The 24,468-nt window shown below is 43.9% G+C and overlaps 3 protein-coding genes across 6 annotated transcripts; 2 read left to right on the top strand and 1 right to left on the bottom strand.

The window, feature by feature from the left end:
• The first annotated feature begins 1,109 nt into the window (after window positions 1-1,109).
• On the top strand, window positions 1,110-3,187 carry LOC106431404 (B3 domain-containing protein At5g57720). Of its 2 annotated transcripts, XM_022695875.2 has the most exons (5): window positions 1,110-1,282; window positions 1,413-1,563; window positions 2,000-2,450; window positions 2,575-2,687; window positions 2,783-3,187. In XM_022695875.2, exons 2-5 carry the CDS (start codon window positions 1,492-1,494, stop codon window positions 3,020-3,022), a joined length of 876 nt encoding a protein of 291 aa, XP_022551596.1. In that variant the 5' UTR covers window positions 1,110-1,282; window positions 1,413-1,491; the 3' UTR covers window positions 3,023-3,187. The 2 variants fall into 2 exon arrangements, with proteins under 2 accessions (XP_022551596.1, XP_013727657.1); XM_013872203.3 differs by lacking the exon at window positions 1,110-1,282 and having other exon boundaries at window positions 1,361-1,563.
• Window positions 3,188-4,017: 830 nt separating this feature from the next.
• LOC106431417 (protein SUPPRESSOR OF MAX2 1) lies at window positions 4,018-19,206 on the bottom strand. 3 transcript variants are annotated; one of them, XM_048747087.1, is made up of 4 exons: window positions 17,831-19,206; window positions 17,550-17,754; window positions 16,027-17,433; window positions 4,018-4,389 (listed from the first exon to the last, which is right to left on the bottom strand). In XM_048747087.1, exons 1-4 carry the CDS (start codon window positions 18,910-18,912, stop codon window positions 4,216-4,218), a joined length of 2,868 nt encoding a protein of 955 aa, XP_048603044.1. In that variant the 5' UTR covers window positions 18,913-19,206; the 3' UTR covers window positions 4,018-4,215. The 3 variants fall into 3 exon arrangements, with proteins under 3 accessions (XP_048603044.1, XP_048603042.1, XP_048603043.1); XM_048747085.1 differs by having other exon boundaries at window positions 16,027-17,436; XM_048747086.1 differs by having other exon boundaries at window positions 4,018-4,386; window positions 16,024-17,436.
• On the top strand, window positions 6,801-8,818 carry LOC125581509 (meiosis-specific protein ASY2-like). Its single transcript, XM_048747088.1, has 2 exons — window positions 6,801-7,625; window positions 7,715-8,818. Exons 1-2 carry the CDS (start codon window positions 6,849-6,851, stop codon window positions 8,693-8,695), a joined length of 1,758 nt encoding a protein of 585 aa, XP_048603045.1. The 5' UTR covers window positions 6,801-6,848; the 3' UTR covers window positions 8,696-8,818.
• Window positions 19,207-24,468: the final 5,262 nt, after the last annotated feature.

The following is a 24,468-nucleotide window of genomic DNA, read 5'->3' on the forward strand; positions in this document are numbered from 1 at the left end:
TCTCTTGATCTCAACAGATGGGAGCCGACAAAAAAGAAGAAGAGATGAGATATTCTCCAATATATCCCTTTAAAATAACAATTTCTAAATATAGAGTAAAAACTAGAGGAATGTTATTTCTTCCTCTATAAATAGAGAAAAAATAGATATATCTATTATAAAAGAATAAATAGAGGTGGGTTAGAGCAATTTTATCTCTAAATGCTATTATAGAGATGAAAATAGCAATGAGTTGGAGATTCTCTAATAATATTACACTTTTTTTTTTACTTTTTGAAGCACAATTATCTTGAACTTCTAAAAATGCATGCTTCTAGGTGCTATTTCAACTTTGTTTACGGTTCTTTGTAGGCATGAGTTTCTACCGGAACCCAAAAATCTGAATCGGAACAGGTTTGAAATATGACATCCAAAACCAAACTGAAAATTTATAAATATCTAATTGGGTTCAAAATTAATTTATCCAAAAAAGCAGAATTGAAAAAAATTGACCCAAAAATCCCAACCCAAATGGACAGACCCGATGAAATTCAATTTATATTCGACTTTAAAACATGAATATCCAAAACTACGACATGATGGTTATATTTTCTTTATTTTAATTTATGATTTGGTTGTGGTATTTTTTTGTTTTCAATCTTCATTATTATTTTTCTAACATTTTCAAGTAATAAAGAATTTTATATGTCAAATTTAGAGTTCTGAAATGTTTAAATTATTAATAGTTTGTTTTTGGTTATTTTGCAATATTTTAGATAAATATGAAGAATTTTGGCTAAATTTTGATGAGGTTCGAGCACTTTGATTTTTTTGGTCTTAAATAACCAAACTGAACCAGCCGTTACGTACATGAAAATCATGTGTGTTTAACAAGTAATTTAATTATAGATTTGAACCTAAGAAAAACAGATCCGAACCAAATATTTTAAATGTTTAGGATCCAAATGATAGGGAATCGAAAGGAACCAATCCAAACTTGATCCGAATACTGGGATATCTAGGCATTGTTCTAGGAATTGGGGTTTGTTTAGGTCTTATAGGCCCGTATAGGTTGGGCTTTGTTCCAATTAATTCTTAAATAAATTAATAGACTCGAATAGTCTACTAGAATTCGAGTTCTCTTATATTTTGTACAAATTCCATTATGGGATTCCCTGGTACAACTCTCTGCAAAATTGCAAATATATCCGCTCTTATTCAGAGATGACGTTACAAAATAAATGCTTTACGACTATGACGACTTAAGCTGGCCATGACTACTTGACCAGTCAGGGGCATTTCGGTAATGTTAAGTCTCACCCTCTCTCTCTCTTTTTGAGCAACTAGTCTCACTATCTTGATGACTTTATACACACACACACTCACGCTACACCCTGTGTGTTGTTGTTTGTATGTACTTCTACAAAATCAAGCTTCAAGATTCCAAATAAAGCAGGCTTACCTTACAGGTTCTTCATCTCATACATCGAGACTTGCACTGAAGCGAAGAAGATGGTTTTTACTCCCTACCCAGATTTCCTCATAATCTACAACTCTCAAGATCTCTCTCTTTCTCAACGTTTGGTAATATAACCTTTTCTCTCTTTGTTTTTTTTTTTTTTCTTTTTATGAAAAAGATCTGTAACTTTCTTTTGCAAATTACGTTTGTTGCGAACCTGTAGAATAATGTTAGATGGTTTTAACGAGATTACTGGTGGCTTGTTTGTGTGTTTCACTGCTCTGTTTTAGCTCTTAATGTGACTCCTCTCTCTTCTTGGTTCGACATCTATTTGGGTTCTGTTAACGGATCTCTTAGGGTTTTTGTCTGTTTCTGATTTATTTGAAGTTGGTTATGTTCCTGGTTCATAGGGTCTGGTTATGTTTGCTCTCTTAGGGTTTGTTTGGTTATCATGTGTTCGGTCTCTTAGGGCTATATATTACGATTCCTCTGTTCTTGATACCTCTTTGTCACTAAGTGGAGCATTTGATTTTTTTTTTTGTCATTTTGTAAATTTTGTAGGTACTCCCAAGTGATTACAGACAGTACTACCCAACGCCTCTCCCTCAGACAGCGGTTCTCAGGAAGCCAGAAGGAAACTTCTGGGCCGTCAAATGGGCAATAAGTCCAGAGGAGGAGATTAGCTTCGGAGATGGCTGGTCTACGTTCATTGCAGAGAATGATCCCATCGACGGAGACTTTCTGCAGTTCTCTTACGATGGTTCCCGAAGCTTCATGGTTAGCATTTTCAGGGGTGGGCTCCCTGTGAAGCCAAAAGCTCCTGTCACAATACAAGACATTTCAGATGATGATGATGAGGATAAAACAGCTGGTGATGATGGTAATGAGAAGAAAGAAGAAGATTATGATCAGAACATGATCATTTCTCTTTCTTTGGGAAGTAGCGACGAAGAGTACGATGCTGATAAAACGGTTTGTGAAGTTAACAAAGCTCATAGAACTTTAGAGAGAGGTAAAAACACAACCTATCTTTGTTTATGTTTTCTTTTTTTTTTTTTTTTTTTTTTTCTAAGTCTTTGTTTATGTTTTCATCGAAATAACATAAAATATTGAACAGAGTATTATTATTTTATCAGGAAGTTCTTCGCAAAGGATACGTGCTCAATCCATTGGTGATCCGGAAATGTATCTTGATGATCCCAAGAACCCTTGTTTTATTGCAACTTCGTCGTCGTGTAGGCGTATGTTGGTAAATGATCTTCCATCTTGATCAGCTTTGTATTTCTATTCTTATCATTTTTGTATTAAATATTTTGTTTTTTTTTTTGTATCTGTTGCTTGCAGGTGATTGCTATGCAAGTAATAAAAGACTATGACTTGAAGTTTGATGGCACGATCAAGTTCATCGATGGATTTGGTGAATTAGAGGGAAAGATCGGAAACTGGAAAGATCGTGTTGTCGTTTACCCGTGGCAAGAAATCTATCACAGAAACCATGCGAAGCCCGGAGATGTGATCATATGTGAGATTCTACGTGAAGGAGATGTTGTTCGATCCATCAAGGCTCACTTCGTTAAGAAATGATGTTTTATTTATGCGTCTCAAGACTTCAAAGAATTGGTGCTTATGTAATGTTAACCTTCGTCGTCTCGTCTCTTTTAGGCTGTTGTGTTATCCTTTGTTCTCTCAGGATCTTGTTGAAACTTGGTGTTTGCTTTTGAATTTAAGTTTTAAATGTTTGGTGTCGCATGTGTTATTAGAAATGCTGGAGTGTGCCCCAATATTACATTTTAGTAAAATCACACATCTATTAATCTAATCAGATCGGTGAGAATCGGTTTAGACTTGAAAGTGCCAAAAAAAGTAAAACGTCTGTTAGGCAAGTTAATCTCTCTGCTTATTTAAATCAAGGAAGATACAATAAGGAAAAGGTCATGTTTAGTACTATTACTATGTTATTTCTTTAATATATTAAGGTACTAAACATTATGACCTCATCTTATCTCAACGCAAACAAACAATTAAGAATTAACCATTGATACGTTAGATCGTATATTCAGACTTATTTAATCAAAAAGTATTGAATCTGTGAGACTTCTGCTCTGCGTCATACCTTTTTGTAGTTGTAACAGGTTAGCTCTAAAGATAAAGTAATAATCTAATTTGTAACTGGAGAAATGAAAGGAAAAAAGAAGATGAGGAAAAGGTCAAAATGCAAACAATAATGGAATAAGAATATAAATACATAATTAAACGACGAAACACATGCAATGTTCATCTTTCTTTTTTTCTGGAAACTTTTGTTATATCAACAACACGAAAACTTTCTTCAAAAAAATTATACCACTGAAAAACTTTTTTCATTTTTGATTCCATTTTTGTCTCTTTCCTTTACATTCTTTTCATTTTGTTCAGAAAAATACAAGAAACCTTAATAAATTGCAGACCTTTTTGCAATCAGAAATATTTTTAGATCCTGCTTAACTCGAGAATCAATGGTCCCCTGGGTATGAATGCAGACTAAAGGCAAAGCAATTGTTTCACGCATCTAACCTTATTAAGATTTTCTTTTAATTGACTACAAAAAATAATTCAACTTTATTAATCAAATAAATATATATAATTGCTATCACCCCCTCCTTACATCAACACAAAAACTAGACTGTGGAACTATAAACATCTTTAACTGTTTTTACCCCTAACTGTTTCCCTTTCCACCTGCCAAAACCAGTTGAGACATATTTACATCTCTGCCCTTCCTCAGTCTCAAAACTCACTCACATTGCCAACGTAACACTCGTCGGCAGTATATCACCGCCGCTCCGTTCACCGGAACCTTCATCTAGCTCGAGCCGAGCAACCGTACGATCACCATAACTACCAGAAGACGACACTCGAGCCTTAAGCTGACTCAGAACCGGAACAATCACCTTCTCAATCCACTCCTCCAACTCTGTTTGATCGGAAAACGGTAATAAAAGGATGTGGGTTTAACAAAGACGTTTTATTATGGTCGGAGGAGACGTTCAATCGGTTACAAGAGATGTAAAGAGAATGCGACAGAAGAGAAGCCGGCAACTCGAAGAGCTACCGGAAAAGTACAAATAACGGCAAGATGAAGCAAAGGTGAAAACCCTAATCTAGCCGCCAAGTGTTAGTCAGATGATTTCGGATCCCCTTCTCGTTTCTGTTCCTTCCCCTTATATAGTCCTCTGATGTGTCGTTCTTGACCTAGCTTAAGTCGTCTTCGTGGGCCTTCCTTATTGGGCCGAGAGGCCCGCATCCATCCGAGCGGTCGCTGAGCCGGATGCCTCTTGGTCGGCGTCGCTCGACTCGAGATACTGTAGAGACAAGCCGAGTAACCAACCGAATTAAGCCGATTATTCGAGCCATCGCTTTCCTTGGTCTGGGCCAGGCCTTCTATTCTTTGGGCCTTGCGGGATGATTAAATCCATCCTCTACAGTAAGTCCCCCCAGTCCATCGGTGAGCGGAGAGTCGACAAGCTCATGATGGATTCTGGAACTCGAAGGTTCGAAAGAATAGTAGTCCTGTCGGGAGTTTGAAACGATGGGTTGACGAGTCGCGGGAAGGCTGCGGTAGTGCCTTCTCTCGGGGTCGTTGAGTCTCAGGCTCTCAGATTTTGATCGGCAAATCCCGGCTAATTCACCGGTTTAATCGATCTTAGGATAACCGTTTGGTTAATTAAGATAAGAAGCCGGAAAGTCGCGGGAGTCGATGGGGTTTTTTGGGGGAAATTCGAGGCCCGTTTAGGCCCATTTAGGTTTAATAATGACACCTCGAACCTTTCCTCTTTTTCCCTTCACGAGTGTCTCGGGGAGTTGAAACGCCGCGAGGGTCCGCTGGATATTTAGGGGGAATTTCGAGGCCCATTTAGGCCCGAATAGACCTAATGATGATGCCTCGAACTCCTCCCTCTCTTCTCCTTATAAATACGTGGATCCCCTTTCATTTCTTCAAGTTTCCTCCGCGATCAAAGGTACTTTCTCTCTCCTTCCTTTATCTCTCTAAGTGTTGTAACCTTCATTCGACGCGATCTCCACTATGTCATCGGTTCCGAGATTATCGAGGCAACAAAAAGGGAAATCGGTCGCGGCGACATCGACGCCGGCAAGGAATCCCGACGGAGGTCGTCTCGGGGATCTGGAATCTGCCCACCATGCGGCGATGATGGACACCGCCAATTTATCTCGTTCCCAAAGGCTTCTGGTCGCAGATGCTACGAGGCTTGCGAGGGAAGGGAATGAGAACGTCGCTGTTAGCGACGCGACGGATTGCGCGAGAGACGGGCAGAGCGGGGCGACGCCTGTCGACTCGGTTACTTTGAGAGCTCGCCCTATGGAGGGCGATCCTCCTGAGAATGACGATCCCGAAGCTGAGTTAGTCCCAACGACCTTCTATCCTGACGGGATTTTCGAGGAGCTTCCGAGGCTTCTACCCAACTTGCTTCGCCCTGCCTTCGTGGCTGGTCAAGACTGGGAGGGTGTAGAAGAGACTAAATCTACCCCGAGGAGCGTGAAGAAGGTTCTTCGATCCAAGGGCGCTACGGGCGTAACTTTCCTTATCCCCACGAAAGAGCAGAGACCTTGGTCTCCTCCGATCGGATATCAGACGGTATACGAGTCTTACTTCCAGGAGGACACTCGCTGTTGGTTCCCGATCCCGCGACTGATCACTGCGTACGCTAGGCGGCGAGACATCGCGATTAGCCAACTGTTGAACGGCTCGTTGCGACTGGCCGTCACCTTATCGATTTTAGCGGAGCAGATCGATATGCCGATGAGCGTCAGATCTTTCGAGGAGATGACCTCGATAACCGATATGAAGGACGGAACCTACTCGGTGAAAATGCGACCAAACTGTAATGTATGCGCCGGTCATCCGAACAAGACGCAGAATTGGCAGCGCTCTTACTTCTTTCTTAAATCCGACGTCTCGGCTTTCGAGGAGCCTCCTCAGGAGGACTATCGGGTTCTTTGGAATCGATCCTGTGGTAGAGTACCTTGTCGCGAACTACGTCTGACTTTGTTGTTCCTAATGAGATTCTCCTTTTCTTTTGTTCGCAGTTGGCCATCCTACGTCCCCCGTCTATCCCGAAGATTTCTTGAAGAGCGTTCAAGCCGTCGCTTTGCTTAGAATCTACCGTTGGTCTGAGATCACCGTCGAGAAGACCTACGAGCTTAAAGATCGGATTGCTCGAAGTGCGTTCTCTCGCCGTTTCTTGTATATATTTTTTTTTGGCCGTATGGCTTGCTTGTCGCGTGCTAACCTCTCTGCCTTGTGTTTTCAGGAGGGTGGAGGTCAGATCTTCCAACAGTTCTTCCTATTCGCGCGAAGAGGCTGGAAATTTTTCCGAGAGATATCCAGAAACAAGTCAACGAGGCAAAGAGAATGGGAACTCTTCCAGACTTGAGCGCGATGCTTGCCGTTCAACTAGGACTGACTAGCGGGGGCGGGCCCTCGACGGCTGTCCCTCGCGCTAGCGAGGTTCCTCCTTCCGGTGCTGCGACTGCGAAGAAAAGTAGGAAGAGGAAGAGGGGTGTCTCGGAAGCCGAGGAGAACGCCGAGGAGGCGAGCGGCGTCCCCCCTTCCGGTGATCTTCAGAAGAAGAAGAAGAAGAGGAAGAAGACCAAGAGGTCTGTTGAGGCTCAATCGGAGGGCCCCGAGGAGCCGACTGGTACTGAGGAGGAAGACGAAGAAACTCGGCCTGAAGAGGAGGTTTCTGAGGCCGAAGTCTCGAGAGAGCGAGATGATGCGAGGGAAGCAGATGGATCTGAGGCTTCCCTTAACGCCGCCATCCCGGACGGTTCCGACGAAGATAGTGGTGAGTCGCCGCTTTTGGTGAGAAGGCACAACGACGAGATCGACGATGACGTGCGATCTCCTGTTCTGACGCTTCCTAGCGAGGAGACTCCGGCTATCACTGGGGCGGGGGCCGTTCAGACCGGCACGTCTCCTCGCGGCTCTGCTATCTTGAGGAGGGCTCCCGGGATTAACTTTCCGGATAAGGTCTCTTTCCACTACGAGGGGCCGGCCCCTCTGGCGTACGTTCCCGAGAAGTGCGGGGAGCTTCTTCGTCAGCTTAGAGGGAGGGCAAAATCCCTTCCTGCCGTGAGGGACCTCATCTTCGGGGATGAATACGAGGAGGCTGCGAGGGCAAAGCTGCTGGTAAACACTTCGACCTCTTCCCCTTCTTGTTGCATTACTTGTTGTCTCTTTCTCTTTCTCTTATGATTTTTATCTTCTTGTTCGTCTAGGGAGACGGCGCGATGAACGTCGTGATTGATAAGTACGACACTGCCCTGAAAGGAGTCTCGACTGAACTTGAGCTGGCCAAGAAGGAACACGCGGAGAAGGAGGAAGCTTCTGCTCGTCAGCTGAGTACATCAAAGGCTAACGTCGAGAGGCTCAACGGGATGGTCACTCGTGCGATGGCTCGAAGGGACGAACTCAAGGCCGACTTGGTGGCATCTCGCGGGATTATCCATGAACTCGAGCAGAAGAACGCTGAGCTCGAGGGCGAGAAAGCTTCGCTCGCTGCATCTCATGAAAGAGAGATGAAGCGCCTTAGAGATTCCAGGATCTTGGAAGTGACAAAGGAACGAGGAAGGGTTGAGGCCGAGATGTCTGCAAAGGCTAACCGTCGCTTCGCCAGGATTCGCTCCCGAGAGGAACGTCGAAGCCTTTACGACAAGGCTCGGTTGCTTCATAGCCAAGCTTTTGGGACCAGAAAATGCCTCGAAGCCTTGAAGAGGGCTGGGAGCGACATCCTGCAAGCCACGATCGATCTTTTCGCGGAGCAAGAGAAAAAATACGAGCAGGAGGCCGAGGAGCTCGAGGTTGGTGAGATACCCGAGGTGGATCTCACGCTTTCTCCTCTTATATTGGATTCCCAGTTTGTGGATGCTCGTATTTTGGCGAGTCTTGATCCCTACGGGTCCAATGTCGGTCTGATCGACCCAGAGACCGCAGCAAATCTTGTTACTCCGCCCTCTGATCCAATCGACGGGCGCCGCGACGAGCCGACGCCTTTTGTAGAGGGTTCTTCGGCTGCGTTTGAGGGGGAGACGCCTAATCGGGGGACCAATGCTGCTGAAGACGGTGGTCCTGTCCTCGTGCTCTCGGATACTTCGGCTGAAGGGTCTCGTCGAGGTAATGAGGAGGTTGCTCGCGAGTCGAGTGTCAGGGCTTCGGAGCTTTCTGCCCTCAACGATCGTGAGAGCGACCGAGAGGATTAGCGTCTCTTGTATGTTGTTTTCTTTTGAGTCTTATATGACTCATTGTTGTAGTTTTTTTTTTGAACCTTTGCCCTCGAGGCTTTTGTTTTGCTGTTTTCTCGCTATCTCGAACTCTTTTGGTGATTTGGACTGATTTACTTTAGATTTGTCTATCAAAATCGTGACTTCTCAAGATTTGAAGTGACTCTGCTTGTTCGGTGTAAATGTTGTTCGAGATGTCGAATCATTATAATTTTAAACTTGTTATGACTTTGTCTCGATTGACCTCTTTGAGTCGCGACCGTTTGCCATTTTGAGTTTAAATTGTTAATTAAGAGTTTTCGACTTTGACGGTTCCGAGTCGATCCCAATGTAATTTTCAAGCGTTTGGTTGGCCAGACCTTACTTAGTTAATTATAGGATGAATCGGAGTCATTGTCTCGGCCGTGTTGGTTTAGGTCGCAACGCGGTCGATCCCGTGAATACATGTCTGATCAGGACGTATTCAATCGTGGGATGCGAGTGCCGATACGTTTGTTCGAGGAGCCGGGGCGTGCTCGAGTAGGCATCGCTTAAGTGATCGTCTGCTTCGGAGATCGATTCCTCGGGGAGGTTTTTTATATATTTTTTTTTATTTCGGCTGGACCCTTTTTCTTTGGGCTGCCTACGTATCCCTTTGCGGGAATCAAGCCATTCGTAGTTCTTAGATTGCGAGTGAAAGTGGCCTTTGTGGCGCATTCACTCGATTTTTTTTTTTTTTTTTTTTTTTTTTTTTTTTTTTTTTTTTTTTTGGGTAAAAGCGGCCTTTATGGCGCTTTTACTCGATTAGTAGATTGCGAGTGAAAGTGGCCTTTGTGGCGCATTCACTCGGGTTTGTGTTTCCAGGCTAAGGGTGGAAAAGGCGGAGATGTTTGGAGTTCCAGGCTCTCGGTACTGCTTCGCCTGTCGAAGTCTCGAGGCGGTATACTCCTGGTTTGATGACTTCGACTATCTTGTATGGTCCCTCCCAGTTGGCTCCGAGCTTGCCGGCCTTCCACTCCTTAGTGTTTTCGAAGACCTTTCTTAAGACGAGGTTGCCCATTTCGAGAGGGCGCGACTTGACCTTTTTGTTGTAATAGCTCTCGATTTGATGCTGGTAATTCTGGATGCGGAGTAGCGCTTGGTCGCGCTTTTCCTCGATATCGTCGAGTGCATCTAGGAGCATGTCGCGGTTGATTTCAGCGTTCTGTGGCATTCGCGACCGGCGTAGGCTCGTCACGTTCACTTCTGCGGGAGCCATCGCCTCGATGCCGTAGGCCATTGAGAAGGGCGTAGTTTTCGTCGCTCCGCGAGGAGTGGTTCTATGGGACCACAGGACACCATCTAGTTCGTCTGCCCAGCATCCTTTCTTTAAGTCGAGTCGTTTCTTCAGACCGTCGATGATGGTCTTGTTCGTCGATTCGGCTTGACCATTACTTTGCGGGTTTCTCGGCGTCGACATGTTGAGTCGTATGCGCCATCTGTCGCAGAAGCCCTTGAAGTGATGCGAGATGAATTGCGAACCATTGTCCGTGATTATCTCGTATGGGAGCCCGTGTCGGCAGATTATGTTCTTCCAGACGAAGTGTTGTACCTCCTTGTCGGTTATGCTGGCATAGGCTTCGGCTTCAACCCATTTGGTGAAGTAGTCAGTGAGGACCAGGATGAACTTCTTTTGTCGAGATGCCGGCATTGGACCAATGATGTCCATTCCCCATCTCATAAATGGATATGGAGCAGTCAAGGTGTGGAGAAACTCCGTTGGGCTGTGTATGGTTTTGGCGTGGCGCTGGCACTTATCGCACTTGCGCGCGTATGTCTCGCAATCGGCATTCATGGTTGGCCAGTAGAATCCGAGGTTTTTAACTTTTAGTGCGAGAGCTCGCCCGCCCGAGTGGTTGCCTGCTGCTCCTTCGTGTGTCTCGGCCATGACGAGTCTCGTCTCGTCGCCGGCGATACATTTGAGTAGTACCTTTGATGCAGTCCATCGGTGTAGTTCTCCGTCTAGGACGACGTAGTGCGTGCTGCGTCTTTTCAGTCGCCGGGCATCCCATTTTTCGACGGGCAGTAAACCCTCCGCGAGGTAATCGATGAGTTCCTTGCGCCAATCTGTTGAGTGATCATCTGGCGAGGGGGATTCTACTTCGTCAATGTCCATCGCGTCGTTGATCGCTGCTATAATCGCGGCCTGTTCTGCCTTCGTATCGATGCTCGGTTTCTCGATTTTATGGATCGGGATTGTCCTTTTGACCTGGTCGTGTAACTTGCTTCCCAGAGCGGCGAGGGCGTCGGCACAAACATTTTCTCCGCGAGGAACCTTCGTGAGTTCGAAGAACTCGAAGTCTCGCGTGAGGTCTTGGACGAGTTTGAGGTAGGCGTCCATCCTGTCGTTGCGGACGTCGTAATCACCGAGGTACTGGCTTACGACGAGTTGAGAATCGCAGTAAGCGCTGATTCGCTTTGCTTTCACCGCCTTGGCGAGACGGAGCCCCGCGATGAGGGATTCGTACTCAGCTTCGTTGTTTGATGCCGCGAAGCCGAAGCTGAACGACTGCCGGATTAGTTCTCCTGTTGGTGATTGCAATTGCACTCCTGCTCCTGATCCTTTACTCGTGGATGACCCGTCGACGTGGAGGATCCAGTTTACGTTTGGTAGGATGAGGTCTTGTTCCAGCTCTGGCGTCAATTCGATCAAGAAGTCGGCAAGGACTTGTGACTTTGCTGCTGTTCGATTTTTGTAAACGATATCATGTTCGCTTAGCTCCATCGCCCATTTGGTCAACCGTCCCGATTGGTTGGTATTCTGCAGAACCGTTCTGAGTGGTTGGTTGGACAGTACTTCGATCGTGTGCGACTGGAAGTAGGGTCGCAATTTTCTTGCCGAGGTGACGACGGCCAGGGCCATTTTTTCTAGTGTTGGATATCTCGTCTCGGGCTCCGTCATTCTTTTACTTGTGTAAAAGATTGGTTTTTGTTCTCCCCTGTCTTCTCGAATTAATACGCTGCTGACGGCGGAGGATGTAACGGCGATGTAGAGAGACAGTGTGTCGCCGGCTTCTGGCTTTGATAGAACGGGTGGGGTCGTGAGATAATGCTTGAGTTGATTGAACGCCTCCTCGCATTTTTCATCCCAGAGGAACCTTTTGTTTCCCCTTAGTAGCTCGTAGAAGGGAAGACACTTGTCGGTCGATCGCGAGATGAACCTGTTGAGAGCTGCGATGCGTCCCGTTAGTCGCTGCACTTCGCGGCTGTTTTTCGGGCTTGGAAGGTCGAGAATCGCTGAGATCTGCTTGGGGTTGGCTTCTATTCCTCGCTGAGTAACGATGTAGCCGAGGAATTCTCCGGAAGTGACACCGAAGGTACATTTGGCCGGGTTGAGCTTCATCCCATAGTCGTTCAAGATCTTGAAGCAGTCGCGCAAGTTATTGAGGTGGTCGTCGGCCTTGAGTGATTTGACTAGCATATCGTCGATATACACTTCCATGGTATTGCCAAGTTGGTCAGCGAACATTCGATTAACGAGTCGCTGGTAGGTCGCACCGGCGTTCTTTAGCCCGAAGGGCATCACCTTGTAGCAATAGGTCCCTCTGTCGGTGATGAATGCCGTCTTCTCGCGATCGTCGGGATGCATCAGGATCTGGTTGTAGCCTGAGAAAGCGTCCATGAAGGTTAAGAGTTCGTTGCCAGCGGTTGACTCGACGAGACGATCGATGTGAGGGAGTGGGTAACTATCCTTTGGGCACGCCTTGTTGAGGTCCGTGAAATCGACGCATATGCGCCATTTGCCGTTCTTCTTCTTGACGACGACCGGGTTGGCTAACCACTCGGGGTATCGGACTTCTGTAATAAAACCCGCGTCGAGGAGCCTGTCGACTTCGTCGTTCACTGCTTTAGATCTTTCCGGACCGAGTTTGCGTCGCTTCTGTCGGATGGGTTTGAACGTGGGGTCGACGTGCAGTTCATGGGATGTAACTGCGGGGTCGATCCCCTTCATGTCGGAGGTCTTCCAGGCGAACGTTGAAGCGTTGTCTTTGATGAAAGAGATGATCTTTGAACATAAGTCGTCGGACAGGTATACGCCCACTCGGATGATTTTTGTTGGGTCGGATTCATCAATTGCGACTTCTCGAACTTCCTCTTTCTGGGGGTATATCTTGTGGAGTGGTTTGCTGACGGAGTTGACGAGGGAAGCCTGTTGCTGCATCTTTACAGTTGCAATCAGCAGTTCTCTCGCGGCTTGTTGATCTCCCCGTATCGTCTGTGTTTTTCCGTCTTTGCCGGGAAACTTGACGCATTGATGGTACGTCGAGGGAACGGCTTTCATGGAATGCAACCATGGTGTTCCGAGGATGGCATTGTATGGTGCTTTGGCTCGGATGACGGAGAACTTGACGGTACGGGTTATACCACCTGCGTATACTGGGAGACGAATTGTTCCGATCATTTGCTCCGAGGCTCCGTTGAAGCCGGTGAGTGTGCGAGAGGAAGGCTTCATATCTCTTAAATCGACTCCCATTTTATCGAGTGTGTCGCGGAAGATGAGATCGACTGAGCTGCCTGTATCGATAAGTACTTTCGCGACTAGGCACTCTCCGATGTCGAGATCGACGAGGAGGGGGTCGTTGTGCGGCATGTGGATACCCTTGGTATCTAGTGCCGAAAAAGTGATCTGGTGATCATTTTCGACTGGAAGTGGCCACTTCTTGGAAGTGGTGGCTTGTCGCTTATAGTCTTTGACGGCTCGAACTGAATCGCCGCAAGGAGGCGATCCTCCCATTATGACGCTAATGTTTGGCGTGCGGGTAGCTCGCAATGATTCGAGTTGCTTCCTTAAATCGTCGGTTGTGTTCTCGAACTGAGGAGCTTCCGCGGGCTTTTTCTTTTTTGACTCGAGACGTCGTCGCAGATCGGACTTCTTCGAACGGTTTAGTTGGATTCGCAGGTCATCGGCCTTTGAATTGAGCTGGTCGCGAAGGTCGCCGTCTTCACCTATTCTCCTGGCGCTAAATTTTGAGATGGTTGTGCGGAGGTCGGCGCTTCCCACGTGTTCGTTTGTAGCGCTCTTTCGCTTCAATAGTGCGCGCAGGTCTTTATCTGTTGTCGGGGAAGTGAGAGATTGCTCGACTTTGCTGTTCAGTTTGTCGCGTAAATCTGATTGCATTGTCGAGGAGTCGTCGTCAGAAGAGTCACAAGGGCGAGAGAGTATGACTTCCACTCGTCGCCGGCGACGCGGATGTTCGTCTTCTGATGAGTCGTTGGCGGGGCCGACGTTGTTGACAGTAGTGCGCTCAGGGCTCGCTCTTTCCTCGCTAGGGGCCGTGTTCTGCTGAGACTTCTGTGCCTTCTTCTCCTTGTTCTTACTCCAACTTTTGGTGTTTTTCGGTGTCGTTGGAGAGGTGGGCATTTGAATTGTCCCGTTGGTAATTCCGTCGAAAAATTGCCCGATGAGGACTTTGCACTCTTTCGTATCATGGGAATCCCTTTTGTGGTAGAGGCACCATTTCTTTGGCTCCTCAGAGTTTGAACTCGCTGGTTCGGACGACTTTGTTTGCTTCGAGGCGGAGTCTCGATCCCAGTGGTTCCAGGCTTTCTCTCGAGTGACGGCTGCTGTCTTTGGCGATTCCTCGTCGTCGACCGAGCTAACGTAGCCTCGCTTCTGAGTGGTGTTTCCACCGGAGGAGTGCTGGCGGGGCTCAGGGCGGGTGTCGTTTGTTCGGGCGGGTCGCTGTTTCGCTGCTGCTTCTTTTGCAAACTTTGCTCTTGTGTCTTCTTCCATGCGGATGAAGTTGTTTGAGCGAGCGATGGCGTCAGACACAGATTTCGTCGGGTATCGGTAGAGATCCTGACGGAATGTGGAGTCAACGTGCAAGGTATTCATCAGAGACTCGACAGCGATAGGATCAGGAATATCAACTTTCGAGACGATAGCCTTGAACTTTTCCATGAAGTCGCGGAGGCTTTGGCCGCTGGTATGAGTGAGGTTCCACAGGTCGGACACGGTCGTTTCTTGGTTGGTGAACATGATATAATTCTTCAGGAAGGCCGTCGAGAGGTCGTGGAAACAATCGACGGAGTTTTCTCTGAGGCCTGTGAACCAAGTAAGGGCCGGTCCCTCTAGGGTTTCGACAAAGAGTTGGCAAAAGCCGGCGTCTTTGTCTTCGTCGGTCAGATTTGCGCGTCGCATCGCTATGTTGAAGGACGTAACATGAGTAGAAGGGTCGGAGAGACCCTTGAAGGTTGGAAGACGAAGTTTCTCCATCTTCTGGAGCCGTACGCCGGTGACCCTTTGCGTGAAGGGTGTGCGAAGAGATTCCGCGAGTACGTGCTCGATTTGGGGCGCCGAGGTCGTCACCTGGTGGATCTTTGAGTTGATGTCGAGGACCGACTGTTTCAACGCGGCTAGCTCGCTTGCGGTGTCTGCGTTGATGTCGTTACCGGCGCTCTGGTTGCTGTTACCGATGCTCTGGTAATTGTTATCCCGCGCAGGTGCTATGTTGGTGGTTCGTTCAGTGGCGAACAGGTGTCGACGGTACTGCGCCGTTGAAGCTTCGGCGTTTGCAGCGATAGGGGCGAGTATTTTTGCTATCGCTGTGATTTGGTCGACCGCCGCCTTCTGCGCCGCTTCTTGCAGGGCGAGGCGTGCCAGGATGGTTTCCATGGACGCAGGAGGGGGTAGCGGAGTTACTGGTGTAGGCGTAGGTGTTACCTCGGGAGCCGGCATCACCTCGAGGGCTTCGCGCTCCTCGCCAGACGAAGAACTGTCGTTGCTGACAACCATAGTACTAACGTTACTTTGCTAAAAAGCCCCACGGTGGGCGCCAACTGTTTGATCGGAAAACGGTAATAAAAGGATGTGGGTTTAACAAAGACGTTTTATTATGGTCGGAGGAGACGTTCAATCGGTTACAAGAGATGTAAAGAGAATGCGACAGAAGAGAAGCCGGCAACTCGAAGAGCTACCGGAAAAGTACAAATAACGGCAAGATGAAGCAAAGGTGAAAACCCTAATCTAGCCGCCAAGTGTTAGTCAGATGATTTCGGATCCCCTTCTCGTTTCTGTTCCTTCCCCTTATATAGTCCTCTGATGTGTCGTTCTTGACCTAGCTTAAGTCGTCTTCGTGGGCCTTCCTTATTGGGCCGAGAGGCCCGCATCCATCCGAGCGGTCGCTGAGCCGGATGCCTCTTGGTCGGCGTCGCTCGACTCGAGATACTGTAGAGACAAGCCGAGTAACCAACCGAATTAAGCCGATTATTCGAGCCATCGCTTTCCTTGGTCTGGGCCAGGCCTTCTATTCTTTGGGCCTTGCGGGATGATTAAATCCATCCTCTACAAACTCCATCCTCCCTAACCACACACCGCTCAAGATTCTCTGAAGCGCCTTGTCCTCCACTTCCATCGATAAAGACTCGCCCACCACCGCCGCGAACCTCTCCGACAACGTATCCGAGATCCTCCGTCTCACCGCTCCGAAATCAACCGCCCTGAACGCCACCGCATCGTCTACGCGGCTCACCAGCTCGTGAAACGTAAACGGCACGCATTGTAAAGACAACTTCCCGCTAAAACCTTGCTCTTCTTGATCGTTATCCGTCGTTAGATCGCTAGTATTGTCCGTTGTTGTATCAGCAGCTTGGTTTAGATCAAATGATAAACCGGAACCGTGTTCTCTCTTCGGTTTACTCGTCACCCTCTCGTCCTCGCTACTAAACAGCCAGCTAGCTTTACGTTTCCCCCGCATAGACAATCTCAAACTCCAGCTTTCACTCGCCAAGTCTCGAAGCTTCGTTTCACTATCAAGGAAACACGTTTTCGTAGAAAGATGCCAGCTGGCTGTCATAACAAAGATAACGTTACCTAAACTGATCTCACGGCCGTGAGAATCAGCTATCCTCCCTCTATCCATCGCCCTTCTGATGCTTCCGCGCAGTAACATATCAGCTTCGTCGATATCTTCAAGCAAGATAACAGAGAACGGACTCCTCTTAACCGTTTCCGCGATCCTATCCAGCACGGTTTTACCACGGAGGTTGTTGTGATGATGACTCACATCTCCACCGTCCTGTCTCGACCCGAGCTGGATTGCGATAGGACTGGTGCCGTATACGAGAGAAGATAAAGCAGAGACCATTTTTCTTTTACCAACTCTGTCTGGTCCTGAGAAGAGTAACCACACGTCTCCCTTTGATAGAACACCGCGCCGTTTCCCGTTCCCTAGCTTGCATTGACTGACGGTGGCGGCTACCGCGGAGGCTGCGTCGTGCTGCCACCAGACTTTCTCTGTCATTCCTTTCAGAAGCTTCTTGAACAAATCAATGTCTAGAGAGTTTTCGAGATTAGACACACTGATCTTGTCGTTGTTAGGGACTGATTCGGAGGTTATGCAGCCGAGGAAGTCTCTTACTTGCACGTCCCCTTCCTTCTCCAAAACCTCTGTCCGTCCAAGAACAAGATCGGTCTGAACCGTGCTCCCGGGAGGACTGATCTTCTTCTTGGCTTGTTCTGGCAGTAAAGAGCTCATAGGTTTCAAGGGTACCCTCTCACGCAACTCTCTGTTGGGCTGGAACTTAGGCTGAAACGGCTGACGTAGAAGCATGTTGGGACTATAGGCGCTTGTTGTCAACGGTATAGGAATCGGAATCGGAACCGGAACCGGAACGATCCTCTCGCTCTTGTTGTGAAAGCTAGGATGAAGACGCACACACGCTTCATTCCATTTCTTCTGCACTTCTTCAATCTTTGCCTGCTATTTAAAAAAAAAAATTGAACCGAAAACATTACGAACTGACATGTAACCGAGACAATTATCTATCTGATTAGTGATTAGTCCTGTAATCATATCATAGACCGTAAACTAACCGGTTTAGCACTCAATAGCCATTGTGGCAACTGTTTCGGCTGAGTTACTTCTGTTTTAACCTCTTGAGACAATGAATCAATTTCAGAGAGCTCTCGCTCGTAACTCTGTGAACACTCCGGACAACACTTCAGTGTCCTGTTCGGAGGTACGAAGCTCTTCAACGGCGTGAATGATTGAGCCGACGATCCCAAATTGTTCCCAAGCCTAATGAGAATAAATTATAATCAAAATATGAATTTAAACATAAAGCTGAGATCTTTTTTTTTTTAGCATCACTCACCTGGGAAAAACTCCGGTGGCCGGAGCTTTGGCAGCCAGCGACACAGCTTGGAGATCCCAATCGTTCTCCATCGATGGATGATAAACTTGACATCTTAAATAAGTCTCGCACGTCGCGGTTCCTACAAACCAGAGCCTTCCTTCGTACTTCTCCAGAAGCCTCCGCAGCTCCGCCACCGCCGTCCCCCCTACCGTCGAGCTCGGTTGCTCCACGAGCCACTTCAAGTCTCCAAGATTCAGAATCACACCTCCGCCGCCTCCAGGATCCGAATTCTTAATCCGGGTCTCCAGCAACCCGTCAAGCTCCCCGATCCTCACCGCCTTGTCCGTACCAATCTCCTCGAAATTAACAACCTTCTTCGCTGCTGCTTCACCGCTCTCAATTCTCTTAAGGACCTCGCGAACGACCCGACCCGGCTCCGACTCTCCGACTAAAACCGGGTTCTTCTTCTTCCCCCGACTCAATATATCCATCACCCGCCCAACGTCGTCGTTTTTACTCACCCCTGGTTGCGCCTTAGACGTGTTCTGCTGATACGTGTTCCGCGTCATCAAAACGCTTGGACTCGGCGTCGTATTGTTGTTACTCAACGACTTCTCTATCGTCGCTTTAACCGCGGGACTTGAGAAGCTAGCCTCCCGCATAACCCGGCTCACGCTCGGATCATCCAGTATCGATATAACGAGCTGCTCCAGCTCCACTTTAACCGCCAGCAGCGGCTGATGCTGCTGCTCCGGATACCCGCGCCGCTGGTGAGCTTGCGCTCGCTTCAGCGCCGCCATAAGCGCGTTGGAGATCGGCGGGTCGTTTCCCGGAGTGGCTGTCGCGGTGGGGAGACGCTCGAGGGCCACGCTGAAGCAGAGCTCGAGGGCTCGGCACTGGAGAGGGTGTGAAGAGTTGGGGTGGGATCGGATGCAAGCTCGTCGGAGAAAACCAGAGGGTGAAGCGAGAAGAGTGGCTGCGACGTGGAGGGGTGTAGTTTGGCCGTGGTTGCGACGCGCCGCCTCTGATATTGATTGGTTTAAAACGGTGGCGGCTTCCGGCGTCAGAGTCTGTTGGATCGTACTTAAGCCAGCTCTCATCGTTTCTTGTTAACTTCCCCACTCTGTCTTGGTCTCTCTTTCTTCAATTATATGTGGGAATTAAAAAATTGGAAAAAGAAAGTGGAAAGATCGAATCTTTATTATTTTTTTAAGGCAAAGAATGAAATAAAGATGGAATCCTTGAGTTGGGTTGTTAATTATTCAGACAGGTTTTGTGAACTGTGGTTCCTCAATTTCTTGATCAGGAAGAAAAAAGGGAGGAAGGGATAATGATAATGATAATGAAAATATATAAGATTTGCCTGAACTCATCCACCGGCCAGAAAAAATGAAAAGGCCTTTGATAGGTTTTATAAGTCAAGGAGAAAAAAGGTAGTCGTTTTCTGATTTAAATGTGTGAGAGAAAAATATCTAAAAATAATTAATTATTGGGAGAAGTAGACAAATTGGAATTTTGAATGGATCATAAAAATAAAATACTACTTTTGGATCCAACAAATTGAAGATAAAAAGGTAAATATGGAAAGTGGGAGGGGGAGTGAAGACAAATTAAACTCAAAATTAAAAGAGGAAAAGGGATATATAGAAGAAAGTGAATACTAGTATTACTTACTCGCTTTTGTCACTTTTAATTACAAAACTTGTAGTTGCTGAAATGAATAATAGTTGTGAGGCCAGTTTCCGAAAAAAAAAAGAATAATAGTTGTGAATGTGTATTACTATTACTCTTATTGATTTTTTTTTATGTTGGTTCATGACTCCAATCCATATAGCGCCTTAATTTGTATGGCAGAGGATTCATAACAGTTAATCTGAGTCTAGCATATATATTTTTTTCTTTGTGAAGAAAAACGGTTTAAGTTTTAGTTTCTTTTTTTATAAAATCGTTTTTTTTCATTCCTATTAAATTAGTGTAGATTATTGACTTACTTTTACAACCATTTTTAATTGATTCCACCATTTAGATGACAAAAGATTAATTAGTAAACTTTTTGTGATTCTAAAAATAAAGTTGTATCTAGAAGCATGGCTTTATCCAACATTTCTTCACATACTATCAACTTTTCAGAATTCAGCATTTTTCCGTCATATATATGTTAGAAACAAAAAATAATAAAATAAACAACAGGAAACATGTAATTTGCATGGGTCTAAAACAGGTAACTTTGTTCATAAGATGTCCATGGCAAATTCACGTGATATATTACATATACTTACACCTTTTAATTTAAGAAGTTAACAGTTATTAGATGGAAATAGATGATAATAATATTTATCACAAAACAAAAATGTTAGCGGTGGTAGAAACATTTTAAATGTGAAAATATCTAGTGGTTTAGAAATCTTGCGATGATAAGAAAACAACAAAAGACTGCATGATTCACATAACTAACATTTTTCCATTTCAAAAGGTGAACAGTTGCTAGATTCTAGTATGAATCTTTACCGGAAAGTCAGTTATACAAATGTGTAAGGTAAACAAAGTCAATACGCGTTTTTAAAGTAGACGTGATATTATATGCGTTTACTCGATTTGAATAAAATTTGAGCTTACTTTCAGTGGTTATCTCTCACATTTATAATTCAACGTTGACTACCTTTACTTTACTGAAAAGTATTTTAAAGAATAATTGAATTTGTGTTAAAAAGTATAACTGAATTTAAAACGTGATTAACCGACTCAGTAACTGAAATACAACTGAACATTTTTCTTTTTTTTTTTGGAATAAAATATCATTTTAGCAAATCATGTAAATGATACGTTAACTTAAATATAAGTAACATATTAAGATGAACGATAACACAAAGACGACACCGGTATGTGTTGCTAAAAATACACGCGTACGTGTATATATGGAAATACCATAAAAATACTAGTCCAAAATATTGGACACATTTGTTCTCCAGCTATATTATAAATATTGATCATAAAGTATAAAGATAACTTCTATTAAGAGATTAAATGTATGATGAATAATAATTAGAATATTAAGATTTTGTTTAGTTACATGATTTAAAAATATATGTATAATCAATGACTAGTAAATTCAAATGAAAATATTAGTTAACAATTAGTGAACACAAACAGATTAAAACCCCTTTCTCAAAAAAAAAACTCAAACGTATTAAAATACAACAAGTTATTCCAAAGAAGTATATATTTTCAAAAACTCTAACCTTAAATTATAATATACAAATTCAAAATTTTTGTAACAATGTTAAGTATACACAATATTCACTTTCACAGCATTCAAAATAAATCATTATATTTCGATATTTGATATATCTTACAATATTAATTACTTTAACCAAAAAAAATCTTACAGTATTAACTGTTAACTTATTAGTAGTGATGGATATCATGATATCTACTTTTTAGTAAAAGTTGTTAATATTTTTTAGTAAGCTACTCTATCCGTTCCTAAATATAAAATGTTTAGGTAAAAACACGCATATTAAAAAAATCATTGTTTTGTTTAAAAAGTATCATTAAAACTATAAATTAATGTTATTCAACTAATTAAAAATAAATTATCAAATATGATTGGTTACACAATTTTTAATTAAGTAAAAAGTTACCTAGAAAAATGAAAACATTTTATATATTGAAACATCAAAATTCTTTAAAACATCTTACAAAACATAATGAGTAATAAATTAATCGATAAATACTTGAATTAATTAATAGAATACCTTAAAGGTCACAAAAATCATGATGCCCCTATTGGTAACGCATGCTCTCTCTATTCCCTTTCTCTTTACGCATTCCCTTCTCCTCGATATATCTATTTTTAAAAGTAAATTAAAACTACCGAATTTAACATATTGTAGCAGCAGCTAGAGCAAAAATTAGATCTGATTGGTATTCATGCAGCATAGGTATCAGAAGTAGGAATTGTTAATGTGAATGGTTACATGATTATGTTCATGCCGAGAACGAATTACGGTACAAGCGCCGTCCCCGTTAATAGCTTCAGTGAGTTTAATAAAATGTGTGTATATGTATTGATTCTTATTTTGTAAACCAGAGTGTTTAAAAGTATTTTAGGTTTTAAATTCTAAAAAAGTGATCGGAGATGAGATTTTGGTGGGTGAAAAAGGCCAACGCTTATTTTCAAAAAAAAAGCCAACGCATGATATTGCTTCTTCGACCATCATCTTTCTCGGTTCATTACAATGTGAAAAAGGCTCTGTCTAAGTATCTCCATTCTTATTTTTCTAAACAAGAAAAAGTAAAACAAACCCTTTATGCACGCTACAACTTTGAAAATAGGTTTTGTATTTTTATACATAGTCCCATGCGTGTGCATATATTTTATTGCATGAAACATGTAACTTCGAGTTAAGTTGCATAGGTTACTTTAAGAACGAGAAATCTTTGGATTAATTTTTATATAATTTCTTTGAATAGAATAAAATCATGTTTTAGAATAATAGATCTGTAAAAGATATATGTATGATCCTTTTGGAAGCAATATTTGGATGTTATGATTACGGAATACATTATAAACACATACCAGAAAGAAAATGGAGAAAAAAAAAAGAATCTTGCTTTTCACACACGAGTTCTACTTTTGTTTTTGAAGTCAAAAACGTTGTCGGTGCGCACTGAGAAGATAGAGGAAATGGATTATTAAAAGATGAGAACTACTTTGCTTCTAAAGACTTTCTCACAAAGACTAATGATAGATGAATAGAAGAATGATTTCACGAGGAAGAAAACAGAAGTAAAATAAAAATATCATTTTGATTATCTATAAATACTTTACTTACACATGCCATCTGGTTTTTATTATACACAAAGTTTTGAAGTACAAAGGTCCACGACGAAAGAAAGGGACAACCCAAACCCAAACCCAAACTAACCCAACAACAAAAACTAAAACAAAGGCCCAACAAAAGAAACTTCATCCACGTGTTAATCTAACGAAGAAAAAAAGACACATGTAGAAAGTACTCCACCGTCTGCACCGACTAGAGCAGCTTCGCCGGAAACTACTCAGCGCTCCAACGGACTCTGCATGAAACAAGATCGCATCAAAGAACCCATCATCCAGGCATAAAGTCTTCATCGCCTGAACATCGACTCAACGTCGAGATCTCCTCTATAACACCAAACCTCCCATCACAAAGAGACCGAAACTTCACACACAACAGAAGCTCCATCCTTCAGAGAGGCTCAATCGACCACCGTCGAGAGCTCATCCACAACACCAATTTACTAACCACAAAGAAAAGAACGTCCCACAGATCTAGAAATCCGGGGAACCCAACTACAACGTGAAGAGAAACGTTCGAAATCGAAAAACATAAACCGGCCGTCTTCACCGTAGATGAAGGTAATGACGCCGGAGTCAGAGCCAGCCATACGATGCTGAGGTTGCCACCGATGCCGGAAAGGAAGCCCCGAAGTATGATAAAAAAACAGTCGCCAGAAACGTAAAACAAAAATGGAAACCAAAAGATTATTCCGACGGTGACGCCGAGGGCGCGCTACCGCTGGTGAACGCAGGAACCAGGCGGAGAAGATGAAGGTCTTAACTTACACATGCACTTGTGTAATGTGTTTGAACATTTTGAGCACCATCGTGTCAATCTCTTTTAGGTCAAGCTTTTACCCAACAGCAACCAAATCACTCAAAACAAAAGTGTTCTTTTCATTTCTCACATCCACCATTTCATTTCTTCCTCTCACTAATTATTCTAGTTTATCAAGCAAGTCAATATCCGGACGTTATAAATTCAAAACATTGTTCACAATGATTAAGATAAATAAACAATTTTGAATCGGTATTACATCGGATTTTGAAAATAATAAAAAGGCTATAAGAGTTTAAACGATTCTTCTTTTCTCAAGATTTCTTATTTATCCTTCGCCATCTTATAGTTCGAGTCTACAATAATAATAAAGATTTTAACCAATTCATGTCCATTCTCTCGTGCGACCAATATATATATTGTCATGTTCAGTACGCTCAAATTCACTACTCAATATATATATTGTCATGTTCAGTACGCTCAAATTCACTACTTTTTATTTGGTAGACTTTAATTTACGTACTACTTCTCCGCTTGATCCATATGCATGTTTTTTGAAAATACACAGTTGTGTGAACCGTAAATGATTATAAACAATACTCTATAGCGTATAATAAAAGAATAAGAAAAAAAAATACAGTCATATATGTAAAAGGTTCTTTACGCCAAACAATTTTTCAAGTGACCTAACTCGAGAAAATCAACTGAAATATATAGGTCATGATATTCATAATTTTGATGAAAATTACACTATATTAAGTTTATATATTCTATTTGTGTGTTTTATACAATCTTAAACATGAAAATATATTGATGTTATATACAGTTAAAGATTAACATGTTTTATAACATAGTAAACAATATAAAAATTTCACCCCGCATAATTTCTGATTAATCCCCGATTTTCTCTTTAGGCGCTAGGTCCAACCCAACCGCCTAACTAGCGCCTAGCGCGTTCCGGAACAGAGATTCTAACACTATATCTAATTTTTTAAATCTGTTTATATGTTTACAATAGAAACAAAAAAAATGCTCAATCATAAAATAGTGCCCATT

The sequence above is a fragment of the Brassica napus genome, chromosome C2 (genome assembly GCF_020379485.1).
Source record: "Brassica napus cultivar Da-Ae chromosome C2, Da-Ae, whole genome shotgun sequence".
In the NCBI taxonomy this organism is placed as follows: Eukaryota; Viridiplantae; Streptophyta; class Magnoliopsida; order Brassicales; family Brassicaceae; genus Brassica; species Brassica napus.